The sequence below is a fragment of the Parambassis ranga genome, chromosome 13 (assembly GCF_900634625.1).
Source record: "Parambassis ranga chromosome 13, fParRan2.1, whole genome shotgun sequence".
NCBI classification, from domain to species: domain Eukaryota; kingdom Metazoa; phylum Chordata; class Actinopteri; family Ambassidae; genus Parambassis; species Parambassis ranga.
In genome coordinates, this window is record NC_041033.1 from 7228535 (window position 1) to 7252656 (window position 24122).

Consider the following 24122-nt stretch of genomic DNA (forward strand, 5'->3'; position numbering starts at 1 on the left):
ACACCTGAAATGGTGTGAACAGATATTTGTTTTTAATTATGCAGGGCGATTTTTTTTTCTTTTTGGGAGGGGGGGGGGGTGAACACACACACTCACATAATAATTGTTATATGTAGCCTAGCCATCTGTTAACTACTGCATTTCACGAGCATTGCTGTGTTTTATTGCTTAGAATTGTTTTATTTTTTTTGCATATCAGTCTTGTATCAGGCAGTTGTGTCACGTTCATGCACCTCCAAACAAATAAGGCACAGTACGGGTTAATTACTTCCCCAACAGTGATATGCTATATCAGTAGCAAACCTGTTGTTAAACAGTGGTAACATCAATAAAGCATCCATGTCTCACAGTTTCTGTACAGCGTATTGTCATGGGTATAGCAGAGAGGAGTCTGGCACACACAGTGAAGACATAAGGCACAGCTATCATGCCAGCTGGTGAAAATAATTTAGATTATAAATAACTTCCTTCCCTCTGGGCTGTGCTTTGTCAGTAATGCAGCTTGTTTAAAATGTTGTAGCACTAAAGCACAGTGAAGTGATCAAAAAGATGTTAATAATAAATGAAACTTTTGGATCCGCACGAAAATGTGATGTTTGTAGCAGATTTGTTGCAACGGAACCTGCATCAGCATCATTTCGGTTTTCATTATGCTAATCTATTAATGGGCACAGTAAACCAATGATTTAAGATACATCAAGATAGGTAGAATAAGAAGAATATTTGACTTATAATGGATCATATCTGTAACATACTGACCTTTATTTTCTTATATACGGTTTCATTGAGAAGTGACATTCATCAGTGTCAGTGTGCAGGTCTTATTCCTCCTTGGTCACAGTATATCCTTGTCTGGACCAGTGATATGATCTGTGTGTGTGTGCACTGAAACTACTCCAGGTTGGTTTGGCAGGACATTGTCTGCCCTGGGAAACTGAACTGCAGCCAGCTTCTGCTTTCCTCCTGTCCTGACGCTAAAGACTTCAATAACTGAAACATTGCATGCATTCAGGTGTTAGGATTTTTCATGTAGGACTTGTACATATACTATGTCGATCCATATAAAAACAGCCTGTATACACGGATGGATATTATATATATATTTTAATGGGAACACATTCATATTTTTATTGAATAAAATACTCAATACAGCTGGTGTTACTGTTTCTCCCTGTATACATCCATGATTAAAAGAAAAAGAAAAAAAAAACACAGTGCAGCGGATCTTTCTCCGGTGCACCTGCATCTCTCCAGTCCATCACCATAGCAACCCGCCTTAGATACGCAGTCTCCTCTGCTCACCTGTAAGATTCCCAGCTGGGGCTTAATCAACCACTCAAGATGTGATAAGGCATATTAGTTCATCAGCAGTTTAGCCATGTGCCTACAGTGTAAAAAAAATGTCTCAATACTGTTACTAAGATTAATTGTATAAGGACAAATGTGTGCACATGTTTATTCTGCAATAAATACTGAGCATATATATATATAGAACACAATGTCAAATGTACAGGGATGTAATTAAAGTGTGCACAAAGAGTCTCTGAAGAGAATGAGTGTTTGTGCGTAGTGTGTGTGTGTGTGTGCCTGGTTGCAAGTGAGTACGAAGCTGCTGAACTTAAAGGGGTTGTGCGTGGATTATATACCATATATTCTTCTTGCTGATATACAAACCATACTTAGATAGAGATTATTTACAACATCCTCTCCCTCCTGCCTGTCTGTATCCAAGAATTTAAAGCTTCCAGTATCAAAACACAGTCACAATATATGTCGTATGTCATGTTTCAATATATAATATATCATATAATATTCAGCTTATATATTTTTTTTCATAAAGAGTATAAAACACAGCTGAAAATGGTTGTAGAGGATAGGTAGCATTTATGACGTCAGGATCTGATTGGCTTAGATTGAGTGACCTCGCATCATGGTTACATGGAGTCGAAGTCTTGGTCGCTGGGATCGATGACCTCAGGGGTCATGACCCTGCCCATGAAGAGGATAGACCCTGGAAAAGAAGAGGGATAGAAGGTTAAAGCTAACACACACACACACACACACACACACACTGATAAAACAGCTTGATGCATACACACAATACTCAACACGCACCTGTCCTTCTGTTTCTGATGACGAAGAAGAATGGGTGATCCGCCATGACCTGTGGGTACAGCACCAGGGTCCTGGTCAGGGCAATCATTCCTACGAGGGTGAAAGAAAGAGATGGGATTCATCATTAGTGTCATTTACTGACAGTGTTTTTGTAAATAAAGACGCACACAATGCCAGTGACCAAATAAAAAGTGTACCTGAGCCAACGGCTCCCTCTGCCCCCTCCTCTGTCACCTCCAGGTAGGCCTTCTGCACTGCTTTTCCAATGTACAGATCTTTACCATCTGTACAACACACACACACACAGCTCATTGTATTGTCTTTGTGTTGAGTTTAAACACAATAGTATGTGCCGATAAAAGTGCAGAGTGGGCTTGTTGAGAACAATCCCGCTCACTGGTAACCTCCCCTCCTTACAGTATTGCAGTTGCATTCTCTGAGTACATGTTGAGCTGAGGATGATCTAGTAAGTATAAGATGTGCCTAAATCCAGAAAGACTTATGGACTGTTTCATAATATAATACTGATAGGAGCAAGTCGTTTTTTAATGGAGCCCAGAGTGTGTTGACTAATGCATATTTAACCATGCTACATTTATGTACTGTATGTGGGACCATGTGTTCTCTGGTTTGTTATCCAAACATATTTGTGTATGAAAAGTCTTTGTGTTTCTCTGCCTCTCTATACCTGTATATCTCTGAATCTATTTTTAATGGATGATGTGACAGGTCTGACCTGCCCACTCAGTACCAGTTACCTTGGTTACCTTAGAAAGTACTGAGGGCTACTTCACTGCTGCCATGAAGCAGAAATATTAAAGCTCACACTGAACCCTTTCAGGACCTGAGATTCCTCTGGTTTGTGCATGTACATGTGTGTCCATATTGAAAAGCGTGCGTCTGCTGTTCACCTGTCATGGCAGACAGATCAGCATTGCTGGTGAAGATGTTCTTTATTCCCAGATCCTGCAGCACATTCTGCAGATCAATCTTCTGCTCGACCTTAAACCTGTGGAGAATTTAAATGTCAGAAGAAGGATGGTTGTGTTGAATTTCTTTAGAGTGTGTCTGAACTGCATGAAATGGTTGTGTGGTAGCCATGATGAGAGCTGGCATATCCCATGTCCCACCTGGGTAGGTAAACTTCCACCTTCTGTCGTTTGACATTGTTGGCCCACTCCTCCAGCAGTGATGCTTTGAGGATGGGCTCCAGCGATGCCAGTGGCACCTCCTGCCGAGGCAGGACGATCATCATGGACATGTCCTCTCCCTCGTAGGGCATCTCAAGTACCTGGTACACACCGCCCGCTTCCTGTGAGCCGTCGCTGAACTCACCTGATCGAAAGAAAATAAAACATACGCACATGTAAAACCACACACTCACGCACATGCACTGCTGCCTTCTGTAAGGGGTTTGTTTGTGGACATCGCTGAGGAGGAACATACACAAATAAAAGCATGTTGAGGCTGATTGATTGGTTTCATCGATTGTAGTTTGTGCGGTCATTTCCCTGATGCTTTAATTAAAAAGCACTCACGCTTAACTCCAAAGGTTTTGGTTACACTTGATGACAACATGCATACTATACTATATGCAGTCATCTAGTGCTCACAGTGCTCTGATGGAATACAACAAAATTCAATTAAGATGAAAGGATGGTTTGTTTGTCAGTACGCTGCCCATTTTTTTTTTACCAATTTTGTTTTTTTTACACAAACACACATTTCCAGAAGAAAATAAAACCAATGAATTCAATGTGGGGTCTAGAAAGATATCACATCCTTTCATATAGACGCACGCATCTGCCCCCCACACACAAACAAACAGCTATAGGGGTAATATCTTCTTACACATAGTTTCACAGCCTTTAGGTGGATCAGTGGATTTTTGTAAGTAATTAAACAAAACCTCCCATATAAAAAAGTCAATGCAAGACATTAAATGAGAGTATGTCTTAGAATGAGATAATCCTTTTACGCTCAAAAGAACTACATTTTAAATACAAACATAAGATTACAGTGTGAGATGGAGATTATAAGTAAATTAGCACTGCCAGATTTAATCCCACCGGCTTAAAAGGAAAAAAGAAACTGCTCATCCTTCATTAACTTTGTATTCTGGGCAGCGTCTGAATGCAGATAAAGACGGCGATGCAGCACAGAATGGAACGCAGCTTCCTGAAACATTTTACTTAACCAATATGATTGTGCTTCAAATGCAAACGCAGCCTATTCCCTAAGGACCTGTCCCTGTTTTCGCAGCTCCTCAAACACACACACACACACACACTGTGCTCACACACGGGTTCACACATACACAGATTCCCTTCATCCTAAATGTGTGCGAGTATGTAGGTGTATGCAAGAGTGCAGCCACTCTCTGCACACATATGGCCCCAAAATAACGCTCACCATGATTAGTTACAGTGCAGCAAGAAACAGGCACATTAAATAGGTATTCAAAAAAACGAATTTAAGAGCTTCCCATAAATTCAGGCAATAAATATAGTGCATGTTAAAATATTAAGGACAATTTGAAGAAGGAGATAAATACAGGTGTTGTAAAGAAAGAACAAATAAACATGGAATACAACATAAATATATAATTATTAGAAAACTCAAACGCAATAGATTGTGCTTTAACACAGGCTTTGAGAGAGTACTAATATAACACGATGAGATTGACTCCAAATGAATTACTGGAGGTTGTTTTGTGCAGTTGAAGTGAATTTTAGCAGCTTAGCACATTGAGCAGAACTGAGCATCCTTTCCTGGGAATAACGCAGCAAATATGAATATTTCACATCTAAGATTAACATTTTAAATAACCTCGAGAAATAAGAGCTGAAAAATCAAGGGCTCCAGAGAAACAGCTACAAGTACGGTTATACAAATGCACACACACGCATGCACAAGCACACACAGATGCATTTCCCTACCGTAGTAGAAGTCTCCCTGTTGGTACATCATGAGCGTCTGGACTTCAGAGCCATCGTCCCTGCTGAAGGAGAAAGTCCGGGTGTTCTCTGGCCTGAACTGGTTTTTCCAGGAGCCTCTGAAATAGATGGCGTTGACCAAGGTCAGGCGGGTCACGCTGCTGAAGTCCTCAGCTGATAGCAGCGTACGGATCTTACCTGAAGGGGACAGGTGAGGGAACAGGTTTACACCACTCCTCTAAAAATATCCCATGCCATTTTTTAATGAATGTAGATACAATCTACTTTCACTCACTCTCTGTGTGATTCTCCACCCAGCTGTTGATGTGCTCGGCTACAGTAGATGATTCACTGAAGTCCACAGTTTCCACATCAGCCCGGAAGTACTTCCTCATCAGATGCAGAAACTCGGGGTTAAAGGTGACGCCTTCCTGCAGGAAGAGGCTGTTGGCAAATCGGATCACGTAGTGGACATCATCATCCGACAGAGCTGTTGTCAGGTTCTGGAGCAAAGAGAACTCCACACCTGGGACAGAAGAAGGAGACACACATTCGCACTGTAGATGCATACACTAATGAAGTAAAATGTTTACATTACAAAATAAATGTATTACTACATTAATAATTTAATATAGAAAGTAATATAAAAATGTTTTACAAGCAGAAATTGTGAGTGCCATTGAATGGTACTTGGTCACAGTGTACAGCCTACAGCTGAGCTCACAGGCTGGGTAGAACTCCTTAATAAAAAAGTGCCCTTCATGTGTAAAACTGAAAGCTTTTTTAAATGCTTTAAATTGTGAGAAAAAAAATAAATACTTTTAAGTCCTTTACCCGCCACTGACCCTGACCCTCAATTTGTCCCCCACCTGGCAACAGATGGCTGAATCCTACAGCCTGTCGTATCTCCTCTAGTGAAACCCCCCTGGCTCCCAGTTCCACCATGCCCAAGGCCACGGCCACACTGAGGGGGGAGAAAATAATGTTGTCCTGACCCCCCGCCGCCTGCAGCCGATGGTACAGTCTGACGGAGAACTCCGATGTAGTGTCCTCTGGAATGTCCGCCGCCCGGCAACCATAGCCCGGCAACAGGATGAAGAGGAGGAGGAGCGGGGACAAAACGCCCAGGATCAACATCGTAGCACAGACCACAGAGAGCTGAGGGAAAAGAAGAACAGAGTGGAAAACAAAGAAGAGAAATTAGAAGAGATTATGGGGTGGGAGGACAGAAGTTAAGTATAGAAAGATATAAAGATGGATGGATGTGGTGAAAGGTTAAAGGAGAGGAAATAAATGATTGGAGAGCTGTGGAAGGGGGATGGGCAGCCAAAGAGTTGTGGACAGAAGAAAGAAAGGAAGGAAGAAAAACAGATGGAAGGATGACAAGATGAGAGAAAAATGATTTTGGGGCAGGAGGAGAGCCAAGAGTAGAGAGAGGAGGAGTTGGTACAAAAACAACAGGATTGCAGCAGGGATGGAAAGAGATAACGGTAGAGAAGATTGTTGCGTAAGGGGGAACAGAGATGAAGGACGAGGATTTTGCAGGGGTTAGACATGAAAGAGGGATGTAGGATGACGAAAAGAGACAGAAAACATCTGTCAGTCAATCATTCTGTATTATAGCCAGTGATAACAGTGCTGTTTAATACTAAAACAAACTGCGTGAAAACAGAGAAACACAGCAAAGACAGTATAGGCCTATATAAACATATATATTGTGCATACAGCTATACTCCAGTCAGTATGACTGTTCAGAGCACATCTGCTAAATGAGCTTATACATATTTCATGACCATTCCTAAATCAGTTTCCTTCCTTCACTTTGTGTGTGTGTGTTGAAGCCCAGCTGTGAATGGATGAGCACGATCACAAAAAGGCCCATACTACCTCCCCTCATCTTCCTATGCCATCACCGCTCTCAGCCTCTTTTTCATCTACCTCTTATCCATATTTTATCTATCGTCAAAATCTCTTCCTCTTCCTCCTCCTCCCTCTCACCTCTCTACTTCCCCACCTTCCCTGTCTCTTTACCTTCCCCAAATCACAGAGAATACAAACACACACAAGGTATGCACCATATTCCTAGCGCTGTTGTTGCCAAGCAACATTGTTTTCTGCTGGCCAAAGAGAAAAAGGAGAGTCAGTGATATATAGCATAACGACAGAGAAAGATATTGAGTACAGAGAGAGTGATGAAGAGTGAGATAGCACTTTGTTTTGTTTCTGCTATACGCTGCTGTTATTATAACGTTCATTCAATTAGCAGTCCCATGCAGGGCTGGAATCTGCTGGCTAATGCTGTATGTGTGAGATGGCAGGTGACTGCAGTGACAATGTACCTGAGTGTCAACAATATTAACAATGGGCAACAGCCAGAAAATTTGCGCCCCATCCTGTTGTGTCCTCTGCTCTGTTCCGGCATGTGACAGATACTACTTCATTACAAATCTGTTATATTTTTAATCCTACGAAATGACAACAACAACAAAGCCCTCTGTGCCACAGACCCCTACTCCCAAAACACATCACAGATTCAGTGTTAAACTGGGTGACATGCTCGTGGACACAGTAGTTTATCTCAGTCACACATAAACTCGACAGTAGTAGTCCTTTCTTAATCTGTTTTCAAGCTTGTCAAACATTTAAAAAATATATGAACCACATCATTTTGCGTTACCTCATAACAACATACAGTATGTAGATGGGAATTGTGACTGCATGTGGTTTATTTCAACTCATAGTGTGATGCATTTGAGACTACAGAATTCTGAAAGGACTAGGACTGAAAGTTAGATTTTCTCAAAAAGATAGATGAGCCACACTAATCCTGACCTAAAAAAGATGGCTGCTATGTGCAAGTAATGTGTGTGTGTGTGTGAGGATAAGAGACACACTGACTATTGGTTTTGGAGCGGCTTGTTGACAGTAACAAAACTGTGTTTGTAGAATAAAGTTATGCTTTAATGCTTTCATTCATTATGTTCATAAAGTGTAAACAAGGGTCAGAGTAGGACACTGAATAAACATGAATGCACTCTGAATAAAGAACCTTGATAGAAGTAAATAAATCAAGCTGGCAGCCACATAAGTTGTAGTTAAAGCCTGGGGAACAGTCACACTGCACTAATGGTGCACAACTTAAAATAAAAAATATAAAACGAGTCAGAAACCTGATGTGTTGCAGTTAATATGTCTTTGTTCACATGCGTTCACGGGCTCTCACATGTCACACTGTGAGTCAGAGTAAGAAAGGCTGAGGGAAAGGAGGGGGCGGCTGGCAGAGATGTAAATGGAGGTAATGTTCCTGACCTTCTGAGCTGTGGGAGCTGAACTTTTCTGAGACAGTCGGCCCTGTTTTCTGTAAGGAAAGACCCAGCCATGCAGCTAAGCCAGGGAAAAGCAGCGTGGAGCATAATTGCGTGTGCACCTCTGTGTGTCTGCTGTGCAAGCGTGCGTGTGTGTGAGTAGATAATAACACCATGGGTGGCTGGCTTTTAGTTGTAACGCTGACACCATTCTGACCTTTTGAGTTGTGGCACGCCGTCTGCAAGAGGATCCCACACTTTGCCAGTTTGGCCATTGAGGACTATGAGCGCAACTTTGGCTCCCATCTACTCAGGTGGGTTTCCCAGCATGCCTACCAGGTAAGTGGGGAAACCCAATACACAGGTATAAAATAAAAGAACTGAATATGTCAGAAAATCTCTTATGGTGCAAGACTTTAATCCTGACAACTTGATTAATTCCATGCAATTAAACCCACTGGCCTTTAAAAGCAGCCTTTAATCTCTCTGTGTAATCCTAATTCTCAGACAGAATAGATCGGCAGTTGACATTTCGACAATTAAAACATGACGTCACCCAAAACCGTGCGCACGTTAATCCTTACTGCCATTTAAACCCAACACCTTGAGACGGCATGCTTCGGAGGCCAGGGGAATTTATTAAACATGAACATCCTCATTCATGGTTCAAATCCACAGGTACCCACACATGCACACACACATTTTTAAGTTTCCACATATAGCTCCAAGACAAGGTTTCCAAGGCAACTCAGCAAGTGATGGACATTTTTCATTTTGCCAAGCTGACAGAGAATTTTTACCCTTGAAAGATATCTTCCTCCTTCCACACAGGCAGATAAACGCCTTCCTCTTTTCTTACTCTGCTCTTTCAGCATTTTCTGTCGCCTGCCTCTTTGCAAGAACTCCTCGCAACAGTTCTAGTTCTGTCACTTTGTGCACTCTCTGACATTGTCTGGTAAAAAAAAATGCAAACACACACACACTCTCTCACAGTACACTGACTGCACACGGTAATTTGTGCAAAAACAAGGCAAAATCCTGCTTCTTTTTTCTTCTCTGGAAATGAGGACCTGCACAAAAGTCTTCTTAGAGCTTCTCTGCTTCACTTCCAATCATCACACAGTGGCTCACTCTAAGTACACTGACAAACTGCTGAATCTTTGACAAATTCTGTGAAAATGCTAACATCCCATTTCATCAAGTCCTATCCCTCTGGGGAAAAAAACTGCAGAGACTGATGTCTATGATTATCTCTGGCCTAGAAAAGCCTTGAATTTCTGCAATAGATGCAGTGTTTAAAATGGCAGGGTGATCCGGCATGATTTCACCATGAATATGTTTGACTTATAAAAGGCTTTGCAGTACAGGGATAATTGAGTCTGATTATAATTCATGAGCTAAAGGTGCCATGGTTGCTGCTTTTTACATAGAACTGAATACACAAATGCAAGACGCATGCGAAATCACACTAAAGATTAACCTGACAAAGTCAACTCTGAATCACTCATATCAATATGCATCCTGGTGATCTGATCACACCGCTCCAAGGACAGTTATAGATACACCCAGGTGTAAGGTGATGTTTTGAGAGCTGTCTCCCACCCAGTTCGATAAGAAACACTGTCTCGCCGGAGCACAACCGGAAATTTACACAAGCTCCGTGCAATAAAGCCCACCAACCACATGGTCAGAGCCTTTAACTTCATTACAGTCTAAGGAAAAAAGGAAGCACTGAACTCCTGTGGTGGGTGGGGACTTCCATTACAGCACACAAAAAAGTGGATCCAATTCATCAATCAAGCTGTCTGTGCAGCTAACACCCCCTACATGCACCTACTGTAGCACCCAGACAGCTAACAGCAGTGAAACCACAAAGAGGCAAGTTGTGTATTTTATTCCGGATATTACACCACAAGCATTGCTTCATTGTGATTTACCTGTGTTAAACAGGAACTATTAAAGCATCCTAATGTGTAAACAGTAATTCAAGAGACTACTACAATGAATGCAGAAGCTAAAGATCAATGGTACCCACTGTTCTGACATATTCCTTTGGTAAATTAGTTTTAAAATAATAGGCAGTAACAGCAGTTTCATCACTATATAAGATCAAAAATGTAGGACTTACACACACACACACACATATATACTGCATATGGGAACTGCAGTGTTTTGAAAGATTAATTCGTTGTGCTCGATAGCAAACAACTGTTTCACAGGAAGCACTGCAACTTGTCTTAATACAGTAATAAAGATATTCAAGTGTGCCGAAGCCATGACAGCATGACTGTAAACAAACGTCGGGCTTTTGACACAAATTCACGTATTTGATAGTGAGCTGATGCTTCTTCATTGCAGTCTATATTTTCAAACGATCACTGTGTTTATTGAGCTTAATATTAAACTCTCATCCAAGTTAACCTTAGGTTGTTTATTTTTTAATCTCCCAATAAATTGTCCTACTAAGTAGAAATTGTCTTTTCAAAAAACTTCAGGAATTTCTTATTTAATGTGTAAGTGGGCATGCTTGGGAAATCATAATCAAGTGTGAAATGTGTTATAGATTTTTATGTATTTATTTATTTACGTACTGGAGAAGGCAGCAATTGTTTAATAAGCAGGTCCAGTGGTGGAGAGAGAAACTGTCTTCACTAAGATGCTACGTATACTTACATAGCTTAAAATACAGTGTGTGGTTTTCAGGCCTCAGCGATAGCACAATCTTATATTTGGGGTACATAGAGGCTGCTATGAGTAACAAAAACAGTAAGCAAACGCAATGCTATATGCTTAAATATACTGGCGTAATTAGCGGGTTAAATCTAATATATATTTTGTTTTTTTAGCCAATCCTCAGCTCAATACCTGAGCTCATGCAGCACCTTGTTAGAAAATAACATAATGTGCCATGGAAGCAGCTTAAAGTCCCAAGATGCTCACTGTACACTCCACACAGGGCACACAGAGGTTAACAAGTCTTTATTAATCCCTGCTAACAGAGACACCCAGAGGGTGACACACACACACACACACACACACACAGGTGGAGAGGTATAAAGTCAATTAAATAGGCTTGGAGGCAAATAAAAGACACAAAAGAAAAGCAAACACAAATAAAGACAAGTAGGCAGATAAATACGTGCAGACAGGAAGTGCTAAAGAGCTAAACAGCGGCAGCTTCCATGCAGACACTAGGTTTGAATCTGAGCCAGTGATTTCTAACGACCCCCTGCATAGCGTGGCAAGATGGTTGACTGCTCCTCACACTCTGCCAAAACACACTAAACAGCATCTCTTTCTCTAGTATTGGAAAAACACACATAGACACACACACTCTCTCTCTGAGCTGTGGGAGCGCAGTTAGGAGGTTTGAGGCGTAATTGGATCGGCCTCTATTTGGGGTCAGCGGTAAAAGTGAAAAGACTGGAGGCTTTTTCAAATGGACTAAAGACCAGGGAGGCACCACAGCGCAGGAAAGGTCACTATGAAGAAGTCCTGTGAGGGAAATGTGTGCGTCTGCATGTTTGTCGGTTAGATAACTGAGGCAGGTGAAGCGATAGCCAGGTGAGAGGCAGAGAGGAGGAAGACGGCAGGGGGATAATAAGAGTGTCTGAATCGCTGTGTTGCTTGCTTCAGGAGGGTGGAGGTTCGCTAACAAGTGTGAAAGACTGACAATTAAGAGAATAATACAAAGTGATTTGGTTCCATTTTTTAACAAATCATCTGATATTGCTGCAAAGATCAGAGCGAAACGGAGAACAGATCTGTGTTCATGTGTATAAGATGAATTTATCTGCCTTCCCTGTTTATAATTCAAACTAGCCCCATCTCCAGCCACACCTCAGACAGGCTTTTCCCATACACTTTAAACAATCCAGGGTTTGTGTATGTGTGTGTTTCACTTCACTTTTGTACAGTACTGGGTGAAATTTTGTTGTTATGTACAATACATCCACCTCCTCTATGTACACAAATAGTTAAAGGTACCTCACTGTTTCATACATGTTGGTTTTTCACCTAATTCAAACCGACAATTAATTTCAATTCTTCTGATTTCCTCTTTTTTTCTCAGAAATTTCTCTCTCTCTCTCTCTCTCTCTCTCATCCTCCTATCTGGCCGGCTATGAACTAATCCCCCGTGTCTTTGCTGCAGCAGAGTGTATTGGGGACAAACCTGCTGCTTGGCTCTGTATTTTGCAGGTGGCGTGTTTGAGAGTGAGTTTATAGGATGTGAAGGAAAGAATGAGCACAGTTTAGTGGATTTATTAAATAATTTAAACTGTGATTGTCTTTTACCGTATGTCTTTACCCTTTCTGGCTGATGAATAAGCATTTTTTCATAATTACTGCTATTACTAAATTGTATTTCAAAACTCCTACTACTTCACACTGCAGTATATTTTGTCCAGCCTACAAAAAATGCACTGCATTTCATGACGGACAGCAGCTGCACAAATACTTATAATTAAAATAAATCAATTTATACTCACAGCAGAATAAAAACTAAACAAAATATAAAAGCAGACACACACTCACACGTGAGCTCCCAACATGGGCAAGCACAGAGAGCAAACAGCAAGCGATCAGCAGAGATTAATACTGACTCAGATGCATATGGGATTAATACATCCAGATTATGATTTAAAAGGATACTCTCTTTCCATTAATATGAACTGCAACTATGGGCCTAAATGGGGATTTAAAGGGTTATTATCTGTCATGGCACAGATAAACAAATGAGAGCCGGCGTGAGAGGATGACAAGTGAGAGAAAATGAACAGTGCAATGTTTACAAATGATGTTGTTTGACATTGAAAAAGTGAGATCAGTGGAAAATTGCAAAAATAATGCCACATTTTGTTCCACGTCTTTCTATTTTCATGCATTCAGAGAAAGGTTTGATGTCTTTGTTTTCTATTTTTCTTTAATATAAGAATTGTATCCTCACTAAATGTAACTAGAGTTGCAATGTGAGTTTGTTAATAAACCATAGCTTTGAATTGGACAGTCTCTGTGGACTCAAAACCAACATGAGCACACATACAGAGCTGCATGAAGGAATAACAAGTGTGTGTGTGTGTATTTATGCGTGTGTGGGGTGGGGATAAGGTAGGATCAGGCTACTACAATCTGCCTCGTTAATTCACACACATTCACTCAATGCGCCTTTGCCTGTATTTCAAGGGCAAGAAACCACATCACAACCCCTATAAGATGATTTAAAACAACAGCAGATAAAGCAGTGCAATCGAAAATAAAACAGCCCTGGGTGGTGGACACACGGCTTTTAATCAATGGGTTTGAAGAAATATGTTTTGGCTCCAACGTGCATCTCCACCCACCCACATATTATAAACCCACACATGTTGATTACGGCATTTTAATCCCTTTACACGTTCCTCTAAAAAAATCACCAGTTACACCCACACATTCCTGCACCTTAATAAAAAGTAATTCTGTAGAAAAACTCAGAAATAGCCCATGGTATTTTTTTTACATCATCTTACGCTGAACACTTATCCTGTCATGAAATAAATGAGTAAAGAAAGCGCTGTTGCTGAAGCGGCTGTAGGTTATTGCATAAAACGTTTCTTACCGATAAAGGGCGTACGTAGGGATGGATGGATGGATAAGTGCGGTCTCTCTCTGCTGCTCTCCTCCGCAGCTCACTGCTTGTTCATTTGCCGCAGACCCCGCCCCCCTCCGCTCTGATTGGACCAATGTCCGTCGACTAAAGATGAGTAAATGTGGAAGAAGATGACTCACTCCTTCTCGTTTCCGCATTAGCTTTCGTTACAACTGTCAACGTTAACGTATTATTTACCCTCTTTTATGCAACTATATATTTTATTAAGGAGTAACACAAGGGATATAACAAACATATATACAGTTTAAACCATAGCATAGCATATTCTTATATGTTTTTTTCAACTATAAATTATCCAACATGTACATACCCGAGTGTCAACAAAGGTGGCGTAAGGGTTAAAACACGTTTTAGCTTCCTGCTTGGGATTTGAAGTCCTTTCTGGTGGCAGTTCCTTTAAAAACAACAAGAAGACTCACGGAAAGAACTACAACCAGCGTCTCGTGCGATTCTACGGGCAGCCGTCACAACACGGCTCTCCGCCCACACCCGGCTCTCCGCTACAGTTTTGTCAGGCAGAAAACTTCCTGAATGAAACACAAACCACCACAAGAGAGGCGAGGCACCCAGCGGAAGCATCGGCCTGTGTGTTGTAGCTCGTATGTTTATTACCGGATAATTAGCTAGCAGTAGAGCTAACAGTTTAGCCGAGGACGGATCGATCACCTGCTCCAAACTGCTAATCTCATGTTAGCCTGTCACCTATAGCTGGAAGGTAGCTTAATGCTTTCCCTGTCAGCCTCACCTACAGCTCTACCATCAAAGGTAAGGCTCCTGCAGCGACTGTTAACACTTGATGTGACTTGTTACGGTGTGACAACATATTGTGTATGTCCTCACACTGCCCTGCTGGTGGATAGTGTGATTATTAAAACTGGAAACAGGACCACCTTGTTATTTGGCTTTGCCACAGTGCTGATCTGATCTTACCATTTCAACAAAAAACAAATTGAAAAGCACACCTTTAACAGATTAATAATATTCCAGCTAGTGACCTAGTTTATGTGCAAGGATCACTTTCAGAGACGTTTGCTGTGGCAACACATTTTGTGGCGTCATAAAGCACTTTTTATTCTGTGTAGGTGTGCCATGCCACATCCTTTCTTCAGGCACACCTAAACATGATGCAGCCTTTATGAGTCATGGTGCGTTTGACAAGTTGAAATGTTGTGTAAAGATGTATTATTAGTGCATACATGTACCTGCATGCATTTATTCTATGGTATAATAATAGCCATATTATACCATAATGTAGCAGTGTGTGTGTTTCAGTGAGCAGAGACTTATCAGCAGCTGGACTCATGTACGATCTAAATTGTGAGTAGTGAGTAACAAAGGGGCAAAATAATAAATCTTACAATGCCTGCTCACATTGCTCCTCCTAATACAAACATGGATTCCTAACTTTTTTTTTGTAAATATTTCTCAGACTTAAATGTGTTTTTCAGATTCCTTGTATGACTGTTTTATTGTTTTTACACAGAAATGAAAGGTAAATTATAAGAACTTGTAACTCATAGTCATGTAATACACAGTTGCCCATAAAGTTGGGGCAACTTTTGCATTCATACACAGTCCTCTTTATATGGAAGAGATCGATCGATAAACTTTTGAGAAGATATTTTTATCAAGAATCAGTCACATTGTTTTAATCATTTTCATAATTCAGTGGCTGTAAAATGTATGTATATGAGTACCTTCTCTTTCCAAAATATGATCATTTGGTTATTCAGTCCTGCATTAAAAAAACTCTACAGATTTACCAGAATTGTATATATTTTTTATTTATTTATTTGATTACCAATAAACACACCTCAAAATGTCTTTTTTAAAAGCAATTATGATCAGTTATTCAAGATAATCTGAGATAATAACAACTGTGATTGTTGGCTTGAATTTGGGGTGAATTGACCCTTTAACATATTTGTGAAGTTGAAAGACCAACTCTTTAAGGTAAAGTGTTAATAATTAATCATATGAAAAATAGAATCCATGAATCTGAGAGTGAACGGCTCTAAATGATGAGCTGTGTTGGATTCAAATTTGAAATAATCATCAGATCAGAATGCTGTGACTCACTGCAGTCTTGTTACATGCTTGAATAGAGAGCCGGTATGTGTGTGTGTGTGTGTGTGTGTGTGTGTGTGTGTGTCCCTGCCCTCCAATAAACATCTATTATGTGATGAATAGAATGGCGAATGATGTCATATTAGATCCTGTAAATCTGTCACACAGTAAGCAATGGCTGAGGAAGAACTGGTCCAGGAGGTATCAGAACAGGTGTGTGTGTGCATTTGTTAGCGAGAGAGACCAGAGAGGACATGCTGGATATATTTCTCTTATTTTGCCTGTCAGGATTCACTGCTTCTTCAAAACAAGGTTGGGGTACAACAAAAAAAACCTGTAGCTTTGCCAATGTTCTATATTTATCACAGTGTTATTGTTATTGCTGCAATAATTTTGGGCAGGGTGTCCTTTTTTCCAGGTGTGCCAGCGTTGTCACTATTGTACCTTGTGTAACAGTAAAGTACACACACTGGCAGTGTGACTGTTGGGTGATAATCATGTCTGTGACTGAAAGGCTTTTTTGGAAGTAGTACACACGGGGATTGATAACATGTAATTGGATGAAAATTAATAGAGCCAGTGCTCTGGAGGAATTATCATAAAAATGAATTTTATGAATTTATTCCATCTGTGTTCTGTCTGTCTGTCTCTGTCCCTGGTTTCAGACTAAAAAAACAAAATAAAATTGAAGAAGTATGCATCCGGATTGTAAACATGGTGCCGCTACCATCCATCTCTCCCTGCTTGTTCACCTGTCTTGCTGTCTTCGTCCTCAGGACCTTGTCTGCTCCCATTCTGTCAGTCACTGTGAGTGATTGAATGTGGTGAAACTGGCATCGGTGGACAAGCACAGGAACGAAGGGCCATTGATTGGTCAAGGATGACCACAGAAGACATGAAGAATGAAGCTGACGCCACCTCAGTTGTCTCTATGGCTCTGTACTCAGTGATGTATCCCGTCTTAAACCAGGTAAAGGAAACCAGACTGTGGGTTTGTATTCTGTTCAGGTAGAAGGTTTGTGTTTGCTGCAGGAAGTTAATTGTGAATAGGATTATTTTTATTTCTGTCTCCAAATGAGGAGTGAAGTGATTGATGAAGCCACACAGGCAACATAAGGTATGTATCAAAGATCATTTTACAGGGGTCGTTAATACTTCCATTACGTGTCCATTATGGGGTCCTACCTGTGCTCTGCAGGAGGTTACCAAGGAAGTAGCAAGGAAGGAGAAGCAATCAAAGAGAATCACTCTTTAAGACAGCCAGTGTGATTGGTAGCGATGCCTCACAACACACAGCACCTGTTTCTGACTGAGTTATTGCGACTGAAAGAGCCTGTCATGCAAACACCCAGCCAAAGATTACATGACCCGCTACAGTCTGTCGATATTAACAGCAGTATCCTCTCCAACCGCGACAGCTCGGAAAAGGCCGGTGACTGTATAATTTGAGGCAAAACAGTAATTTGAACCACAGAGGATGAAGGTGTACTGAGTGAAATGCGACAACCTGCCAATGCACTTGGCTCTAAAGCAATACACACAGAAACTCACCAGACACCCTTCACTGCGCCTCTTGTCACAGCACACACATCTGACTGCTTCAGTTTTAGTTTTTCAGCTGCGTCTTCACCTTGTTATTGTTTATAGTGTAAAATAGATTGTTAAATGATTTCATGGTGTGCGACAGGCAGAACTCTGAAGTTGAACTAGTGACGAGCTGTCTAATAGCAAAGTATCAGCTCCCAGGAGCTGAATAGACTTTGTGGAATTTACAGAAAGAATACAGATGACTCAGCTCAGCTTTACACAATACAAGAGAGCACAGTGTCCTTCTCTGATATAGTAGGATCCTTGGCTTGTATGTACCTTGAGAAGAATTACATTGCAAGACAAGTCCATGATAAGAGCTAAGCTGTGTGTGTGTGTGTGTGCGTGCTATGCTACAGGCTTATGTTATACTTGTGTTTGTGTATTACACCTTGCAGCTGGAGACAGTCAATTTATCAGCAGCACAGACCTTGAGAGCCGCCTTTATAAAGGTAAAGCCGTCTGTTGTAAGTTGTCATGAAATGAACTGCTACTTTTCTTGTAATGTTACTTTTTTACTTTTTTTAATCATGTGGACTATCAGCTTTGCTCTAATACTGAGTTGTCAGAAAGGCTGCGAGATCTCAGTGCAGCTGAATGTTTGTTTGTCTCAAGGCAGAGAAGGAGAATCCTGGTCTGACTCAGGACATTGTCATGAAAATAGTGGAGAAGAAGAACTTAAAAATCAACTATTGTGAGTGTCTGCTTCGCATGGCCGCAGATGATGTGGAAGGTAGGATGCTCTGTGGAAGCACGGTGGAATAAGATAAGGTGATACCTGATTGTTTAATGGGCACATCACTAATTATGCAGGCAGGTTGAAGTAACTTATTTGCACTTGGTTTTGCCTTGTCTATAATTTTGTTAGCCCATTTATCCACTAGGGGGAGCTGTTTCCCCACAAATCAACTCCAGCAGTTTTCAGCTGTTCCCTTGTTTCTGTCTGTAATTGAATTCCTTGTGCCGAGTACAGTGATTGATGGTAGTAATGAATTAGCACACACATACACACACACACACACACACACACATTGGATGAATTTTAAAGGTACCCCATGCATGGCACATTCCAAATTCTTTCCTCCTTTTACTTCCCCATCTCAACACTGCCACTTTAAACTGTGCACACATGTACTCCGTCCTGTGTGTTCCACTTTATACAGTTGTAGTCTAGACATGTGTTTTCCATACATGCCACTGTTATTAATTGCTTTATTTCAGTGTCCCCTGTAGCTATTCTTCACGCTCGTGCTGACGCGCTCATCGCTGAGCAGATCTGCATTTTTCTCTTCCTCCCAGAGTTCATGATTGACAGGCGAGAGCCAGAGTTCCAGAAGCTGAACGAGAGAGCCCGAGCTCTGAAACACATCCTCAGCACCATACCAGATGAGATCAATGACAGAGTGGGCTTGCTACAGACCATCAAGTAAGACAGCTCTGTGTGTGTGTGTGTGTGTGTGTGTATTCTACATAAAAGTTTCAATCACACTTCTTGTAGTAACTGAATATGCTGCGAAAAAATGTCTGGAGGTCCTTCAACAGCAGTTACAATAGATGATGATTAGACGCTTTGTCTTTGTTTAGTGCAGAGACTAAAGCTTTTTTTTACAGCAAATGACCGATGTATGACCTTTCACACCAAAATAACCATGTGTAGACATTATTTGTTAAATGCATAAAATAAGTGACATGGAGGACATATAGGCCATTAAATTCTGAGTCCTTAAGGTTTTATTGCTTTGTACCACAATTTTTCAAATCTTGAATATAAATGGAATTGTGAAGGTTAAACGGTAAGGTCCCTGTGTGCTATTTCATTTCCCTGTCCACACACACACACACACACACATTGCAGAGAGAAAGTGAGAGATGTTTCATCTTCTTGGCCCACTTTGCCATTATTTTGATCAAATTCAATACTCTTAGTGAGTCACTGCCTAAGTTACTTAACCGTCGGAGAGCTCAGAAATAAAATCAATTCAATGGGAATGCTAAGAAATTAAAGTTATGAAACGGGCAGATTTCAAGTGCATGCAAAGGAGGGCGAGGGGGGGGGGGGTGGCAGGTGAAAGCATGTTTGGGAGGAAAAAGGGAAGAAAGGGAGACAATGAGGCAGGATCAAAAGACTGTAGTTTCTCTTGTGTTTTACTGCCTGATAACAACAGACAGATGATGAGATGCTTGTTTTTGTATGTGTGTGTCTGTGTGTGTGTCTGTGTGTCATCCACAGAGACATTGCAAGTGCCATCAAGGAGCTGCTAGACACAGTTAATACTGTCTTCAGGAAATACCAGTATCAGAACAGACGGGTAAGTGGAAACATTAGGAAGAAGACATGCCTACACACAAACACAGATGCGTTAAAATAAGTGGAGCTGAAAGGCTGTCTGTATTTATTGGATAGGCGCTGGAACAGCAAAAGAGAGAGTTTGTGAAATACTCCAAGAGCTTCAGCGACACTCTTAAAACCTACTTCAAAGATGGAAAGTAAGACACTCTAGTTTCTAGTTTCTCCTCTGTTTTAGTGAGTCTCTTCCTCTGTCTCCTCATTTGTTCAACCTTTTCCTGTTTCACACACGGCTACCACCAACACATTTAATAGCTGTACATGAATGCATACACACTCACACACTCGCACCGTCACCACCATGTAAATGGTGGTTGTTTGATCACAGACACGCTTGAATCAAATCCACCATTCCTGAATAATTCCCTTGACCCATTTCCTGTGTATTCATGCTGGCTTGTATTCTCTGAAGCCTTGACGCTCTCCATTCCAGCCAGATCAAAGTGTTTCCTGGATCAATCTTAATATTGTTGCCATGGTTTCTTTTCTGTATGATTGACACGTGTGTCCTTGTATCTCTGTCACGGTTCTTTCCTAGAGTGATTAATGTGTTTGTCAGCGCCAACCGGCTCACCCACCAAACCAACATGATACTGCAGGCCTTCAAGACTGTGGTGTAGCAGCCTCAGGACACACACACACACACACACGAGGAGATGTTTTCCTTATAGAATAGATTTTTTTTTTTTTTTTTTTTTAGTTTTGTAATTTGCACAGACATTTGATTATTTTAGACTATATAATGTATAATTCTGTGGCTTTGTGGAGGGATCAGATAATTGTGTTGCCAAGGAACTGTTTGTATTTCGTTATTCTTTTATACTGTATAATTCCCTCTCTGTCCTGGTCTTTATAGGTCTGAAAAAGCAGATTGATAATGTGATTGTTTTCCATGTATGTAAAGTTTGGTGAGGCCATCAGGGTTGCAGCTAACAGTTTCCAATAATCTGCCAAAAACATGTTTGAGTTTTCTTTTCCTGTGTTCTTTTCTATGACAGCAACTTTTTTGAGAACATGACATTTAGTGTACCACAGTTGGTTTGTCTTTGTTGCGGTAATTCTAATAACAGTATATTCTTACACAGCCAAAACAAGCTTCTCATAAAAATAAGCAACACTGAAGACAACAACCTTTTCTGAAAAGTTCACAATAGGAGCCACTAATCATTATAATATCCTGTTTTTTTCTCACCAAAACTAAAAAAAATGTCCACTTTACAATGACATAAAACAGAAAGAAGCATTTTTCTGCTGATCAACTAATTTCACCTATTTTCCAGATGGATTAAATGTCAGCATACATGAAGCCTTCTGCTATATAAAAAAAGAACAACCTTGAAGAAGTAGTAGTCATTGGATACAAAAAGTAGATAGATAGATATTTACTTTATTAAACCCCGTGGGGAAATTAAGTTGTAGCAGCAGCATATCAAAAAACAATAAATACAATAAACACAGCAAAAACTCTTATACACATACACATACACACACATGGCAGCAACAAAAGAAGAAGAATATGTACATACACACACATAAGGCAGATCAAGGAGGATAAGAAGATAATAACACAGTTAATATAACTGAGCAGTTTGAAATGTACCTGTGGTGATGCTTTAGTCCAAGTTTGTGAGCACAGCTCTGACAGTCACAGAGGAGTTATACAGTCTAATGGCGAACGGCAGGAATGACTTCCTGTACCATTCCTGAGAGCAGCGGGGCAGCAGGAGTCTGTTGCTGAAGCTGCTTCTCAGTCTGTCCACAGTGCTGTGGAGAGGGCGGGAGGGATTGTTCATGATTGTATGCATGTGCCCTGTGTTAGTGTTTTTTATTTTTTACCTGGGATAAGTCAGTGTTTGGAAAAAGTGCCTGCTGTATATTACCAAAGCAAAATACATCTGAAAACCTGTCCGTTACCTCTCCTGTCACCTTTCATTTATTGTTTGGATTTTGAACAATGGCAGCAAGTCTGGTTTTCTCTCAAACCTTCCACACAGTTCTTGTATTGTATCCACATCCTAGTGTCCAGAAAACAAGTTACAAACAAAAATCAGTTTTGGAAAGAGTGCTACACTTAGAGATCAATATGAAAACTGATTTTATTTCATTTAAAAGAGCAAATTGTTTCTTATTCTGTTTTCTTTCTCCGTGTGTCTCATATTCTGTAATTTTCACGACATTTTCACAAAAAATGTAAATAAAATGAAGGGTCCTTAAAATCTTTTGAGAACTCTTACATAAAAGACTCATGAACAGTGAACACTTCCCTTTTATTGCAAATTAAAGAGTTCTGACATGTGAGAAAGAATTTCAAAAGTGGGTCTCTCCTCAGATTTGCATTGTGGTGTATGAAAGTGCTTCATTTCTGCTCAGTTGCCCTTGCATTCTCTTTTCTTCGACTGCACCTCTTTTCTCCCAGCGCTCCAGATCTGCACTAATTTTTTTTTTCTTCCCATTCCGGCAACTTCATTCTTCTCCCTGTATAATAGTGGATTTTCCATGGTGGATTTGTGGCGGGCTATTTTCAGGCTCTGTACTGGCTCCTGCATGCACCACTGTAATCCAATTGTGATAGTGTTAATTTTTAAAGCTTTATTATTGAAATTGCTGAGACCTAATTTTCTGATCCTGTCACTGTTGACGACTGCTGTAATCAGCTAATTCAAGTTATTCCAGACCATTAAGTCGCACATGGGGATTGGTCATGGTCACTGAAGCAGCAGGAAGGCCGGGCAGAGATATTATCTGTGCTGCTGGATGTATAGATTTGGTGTGCAGTCATACTGGCGGTCTATTCGTTTGAGTTTAACAAGTCCCAAAGAGACTTTTTTCCTCTTGTTGCTGTGCGTGTGTGTGTGTACAGCTATGAGTGACCCACAGGATGTCCTCTCAAAGGCATTTGAATGGTGCTGTAAAGCTCCTGTGTTGTGTATTTTACTGTTTCTTTCAGATTGAGATTCTGTGTTTTTAGATGTTTCAATGCACTTTTATGAGTTGCAGCTGATGTTGTTGTGATTTGTGTTGTTTCTCTGGCTGTAAACTGTGTACAGGGTTATTGTATCTCACACAGATTATGTTTTCTTTTGTGCCAACCTTTGAATAGAAGTAACACACACACACACATACACACATGTGGTACATACAGACAATAGGGCCTGGACTCACAAACTCTTTTTGAGTACTTGGTTGCCAGGAGACTTAGCCTGAGTCTTTAAGGATAATAAAAGAAAAGAATTGTGTTTGTGTGTGTGTGTGTGTGTGTGTGTGTGGCCTCTGCCACTGTCTGGACTACTGGGGGCAGTTAGTTAACTCTCTGTGGGTGTGTGCGCTGCGGCCGGGGCTGTTATCGTTGATTGTTTCTCAGACATTGCTGGTTTCCACAAAGCTCAGGTTGAAATCTGTTGAATCTCCTATGGACAAGGCCAAGAAGGACCAACTACAGGCTGAGGATTTGTTTGAAATGTCATCCTTTTAAAAAAAAAATTGTGTTTCAACACCTCAGAGCATAGGGACTCTGAGACAGTTTACTGTGGATCCCCACTGTGGACGGAGAGGATGAAATTGGCCGCCTCGGTAAGTCTGAACTTATTATTAAGTGAGAAGCTGTGTTTAGCTCTGCTATTTGAACTTTATGATAAAAAAACACCTTTATTGAAGTGTGTGTATGCACTGGCAGGCCGCAAGCCTGTTATTATACAGATACAGCCTGGAGCTGAGATGTATTTTTGGTGTGTGCAGTCAAAGTGCACGTCTAATAAATCCCAGATAGAAATCCTTCATTGACTGTTTTTCGAGTGGACTGACTGCACCTGAAGGACCCATCCAGGAGGAAGGAATGTAACCCTGGGTACGTGGGCTGTGTTTGCTAACAGGTGTTTTATAATTGAAAAGAGCTCTCACAGTGACATTGAGAAGAAATGTCTTATTTTATCTGTGATTGAACTAGTGGTGAGAAAGTCAGTTAAGGTAAATGCAGAAAAGTCCTTATCTCAAACAATATGGGTGCTGTTTTATCTCAACATATACTGTCCTTGTTGTCCTGCACAGGTTTCACCACTGGATGTGGTTTGTCACACAACATGAACACTGTAGCACCATCTGATGCAGACAGAGATGTACAT

The 24122-nt window shown here is 40.8% G+C and overlaps 2 protein-coding genes across 4 annotated transcripts; one reads left to right on the forward strand and one right to left on the reverse strand.

Moving 5' to 3' along the window:
- Positions 1–1087: 1087 nt before the first annotated feature.
- On the reverse strand, positions 1088–14539 carry serpini1 (serpin peptidase inhibitor, clade I (neuroserpin), member 1). 2 transcript variants are annotated; one of them, XM_028419706.1, is made up of 10 exons: positions 14314–14539; positions 13953–14087; positions 5921–6209; positions 5347–5577; positions 5055–5249; positions 3246–3450; positions 3027–3124; positions 2313–2399; positions 2116–2205; positions 1088–2011 (listed from the first exon to the last, which is right to left on the reverse strand). In XM_028419706.1, exons 3-10 carry the CDS (start codon positions 6186–6188, stop codon positions 1935–1937), a joined length of 1251 nt encoding a protein of 416 aa, XP_028275507.1. In that variant the 5' UTR covers positions 6189–6209; positions 13953–14087; positions 14314–14539; the 3' UTR covers positions 1088–1934. The 2 variants fall into 2 exon arrangements, with proteins under 2 accessions (XP_028275507.1, XP_028275508.1); XM_028419707.1 differs by having other exon boundaries at positions 5921–6356.
- Positions 14356–22261, forward strand: pdcd10a (programmed cell death 10a). Of its 2 annotated transcripts, none has more exons than XM_028419708.1 (8): positions 14356–14768; positions 16847–17040; positions 18056–18109; positions 18273–18390; positions 18957–19083; positions 19888–19966; positions 20062–20144; positions 20543–22261. In XM_028419708.1, exons 2-8 carry the CDS (start codon positions 16951–16953, stop codon positions 20622–20624), a joined length of 633 nt encoding a protein of 210 aa, XP_028275509.1. In that variant the 5' UTR covers positions 14356–14768; positions 16847–16950; the 3' UTR covers positions 20625–22261. The 2 variants fall into 2 exon arrangements, with proteins under 2 accessions (XP_028275509.1, XP_028275510.1); XM_028419709.1 differs by lacking the exon at positions 14356–14768 and adding an exon at positions 17150–17187.
- The last annotated feature ends 1861 nt before the right edge of the window (positions 22262–24122 follow it).

What these genes read in the sequence shown, in the direction of transcription:
- pdcd10a (XM_028419708.1), top strand. Translation starts at nt 16,951, where the DNA reads ATGACCACAGAAGACATGAAGAATGAAGCTGACGCCACCTCAGTTGTC. An exon ending in TGTATCCCGTCTTAAACCAG is followed by an intron (nt 17,041 to 18,055) that starts GTAAAGGAAACC and finishes TACACCTTGCAG; the next exon opens with CTGGAGACAGTCAATTTATC. An exon ending in ACCAGTATCAGAACAGACGG is followed by an intron (nt 19,967 to 20,061) that starts GTAAGTGGAAAC and finishes TTTATTGGATAG; the next exon opens with GCGCTGGAACAGCAAAAGAG.
- serpini1 (XM_028419706.1), bottom strand. Translation starts at nt 6,188, where the DNA reads ATGTTGATCCTGGGCGTTTTGTCCCCGCTCCTCCTCCTCTTCATCCTG. An exon ending in ATTCAGCCATCTGTTGCCAG is followed by an intron (nt 5,578 to 5,920) that starts GTGGGGGACAAA and finishes CTTCTGTCCCAG; the next exon opens with GTGTGGAGTTCTCTTTGCTC. An exon ending in CATCAGAAACAGAAGGACAG is followed by an intron (nt 2,012 to 2,115) that starts GTGCGTGTTGAG and finishes CTTCTTTTCCAG; the next exon opens with GGTCTATCCTCTTCATGGGC.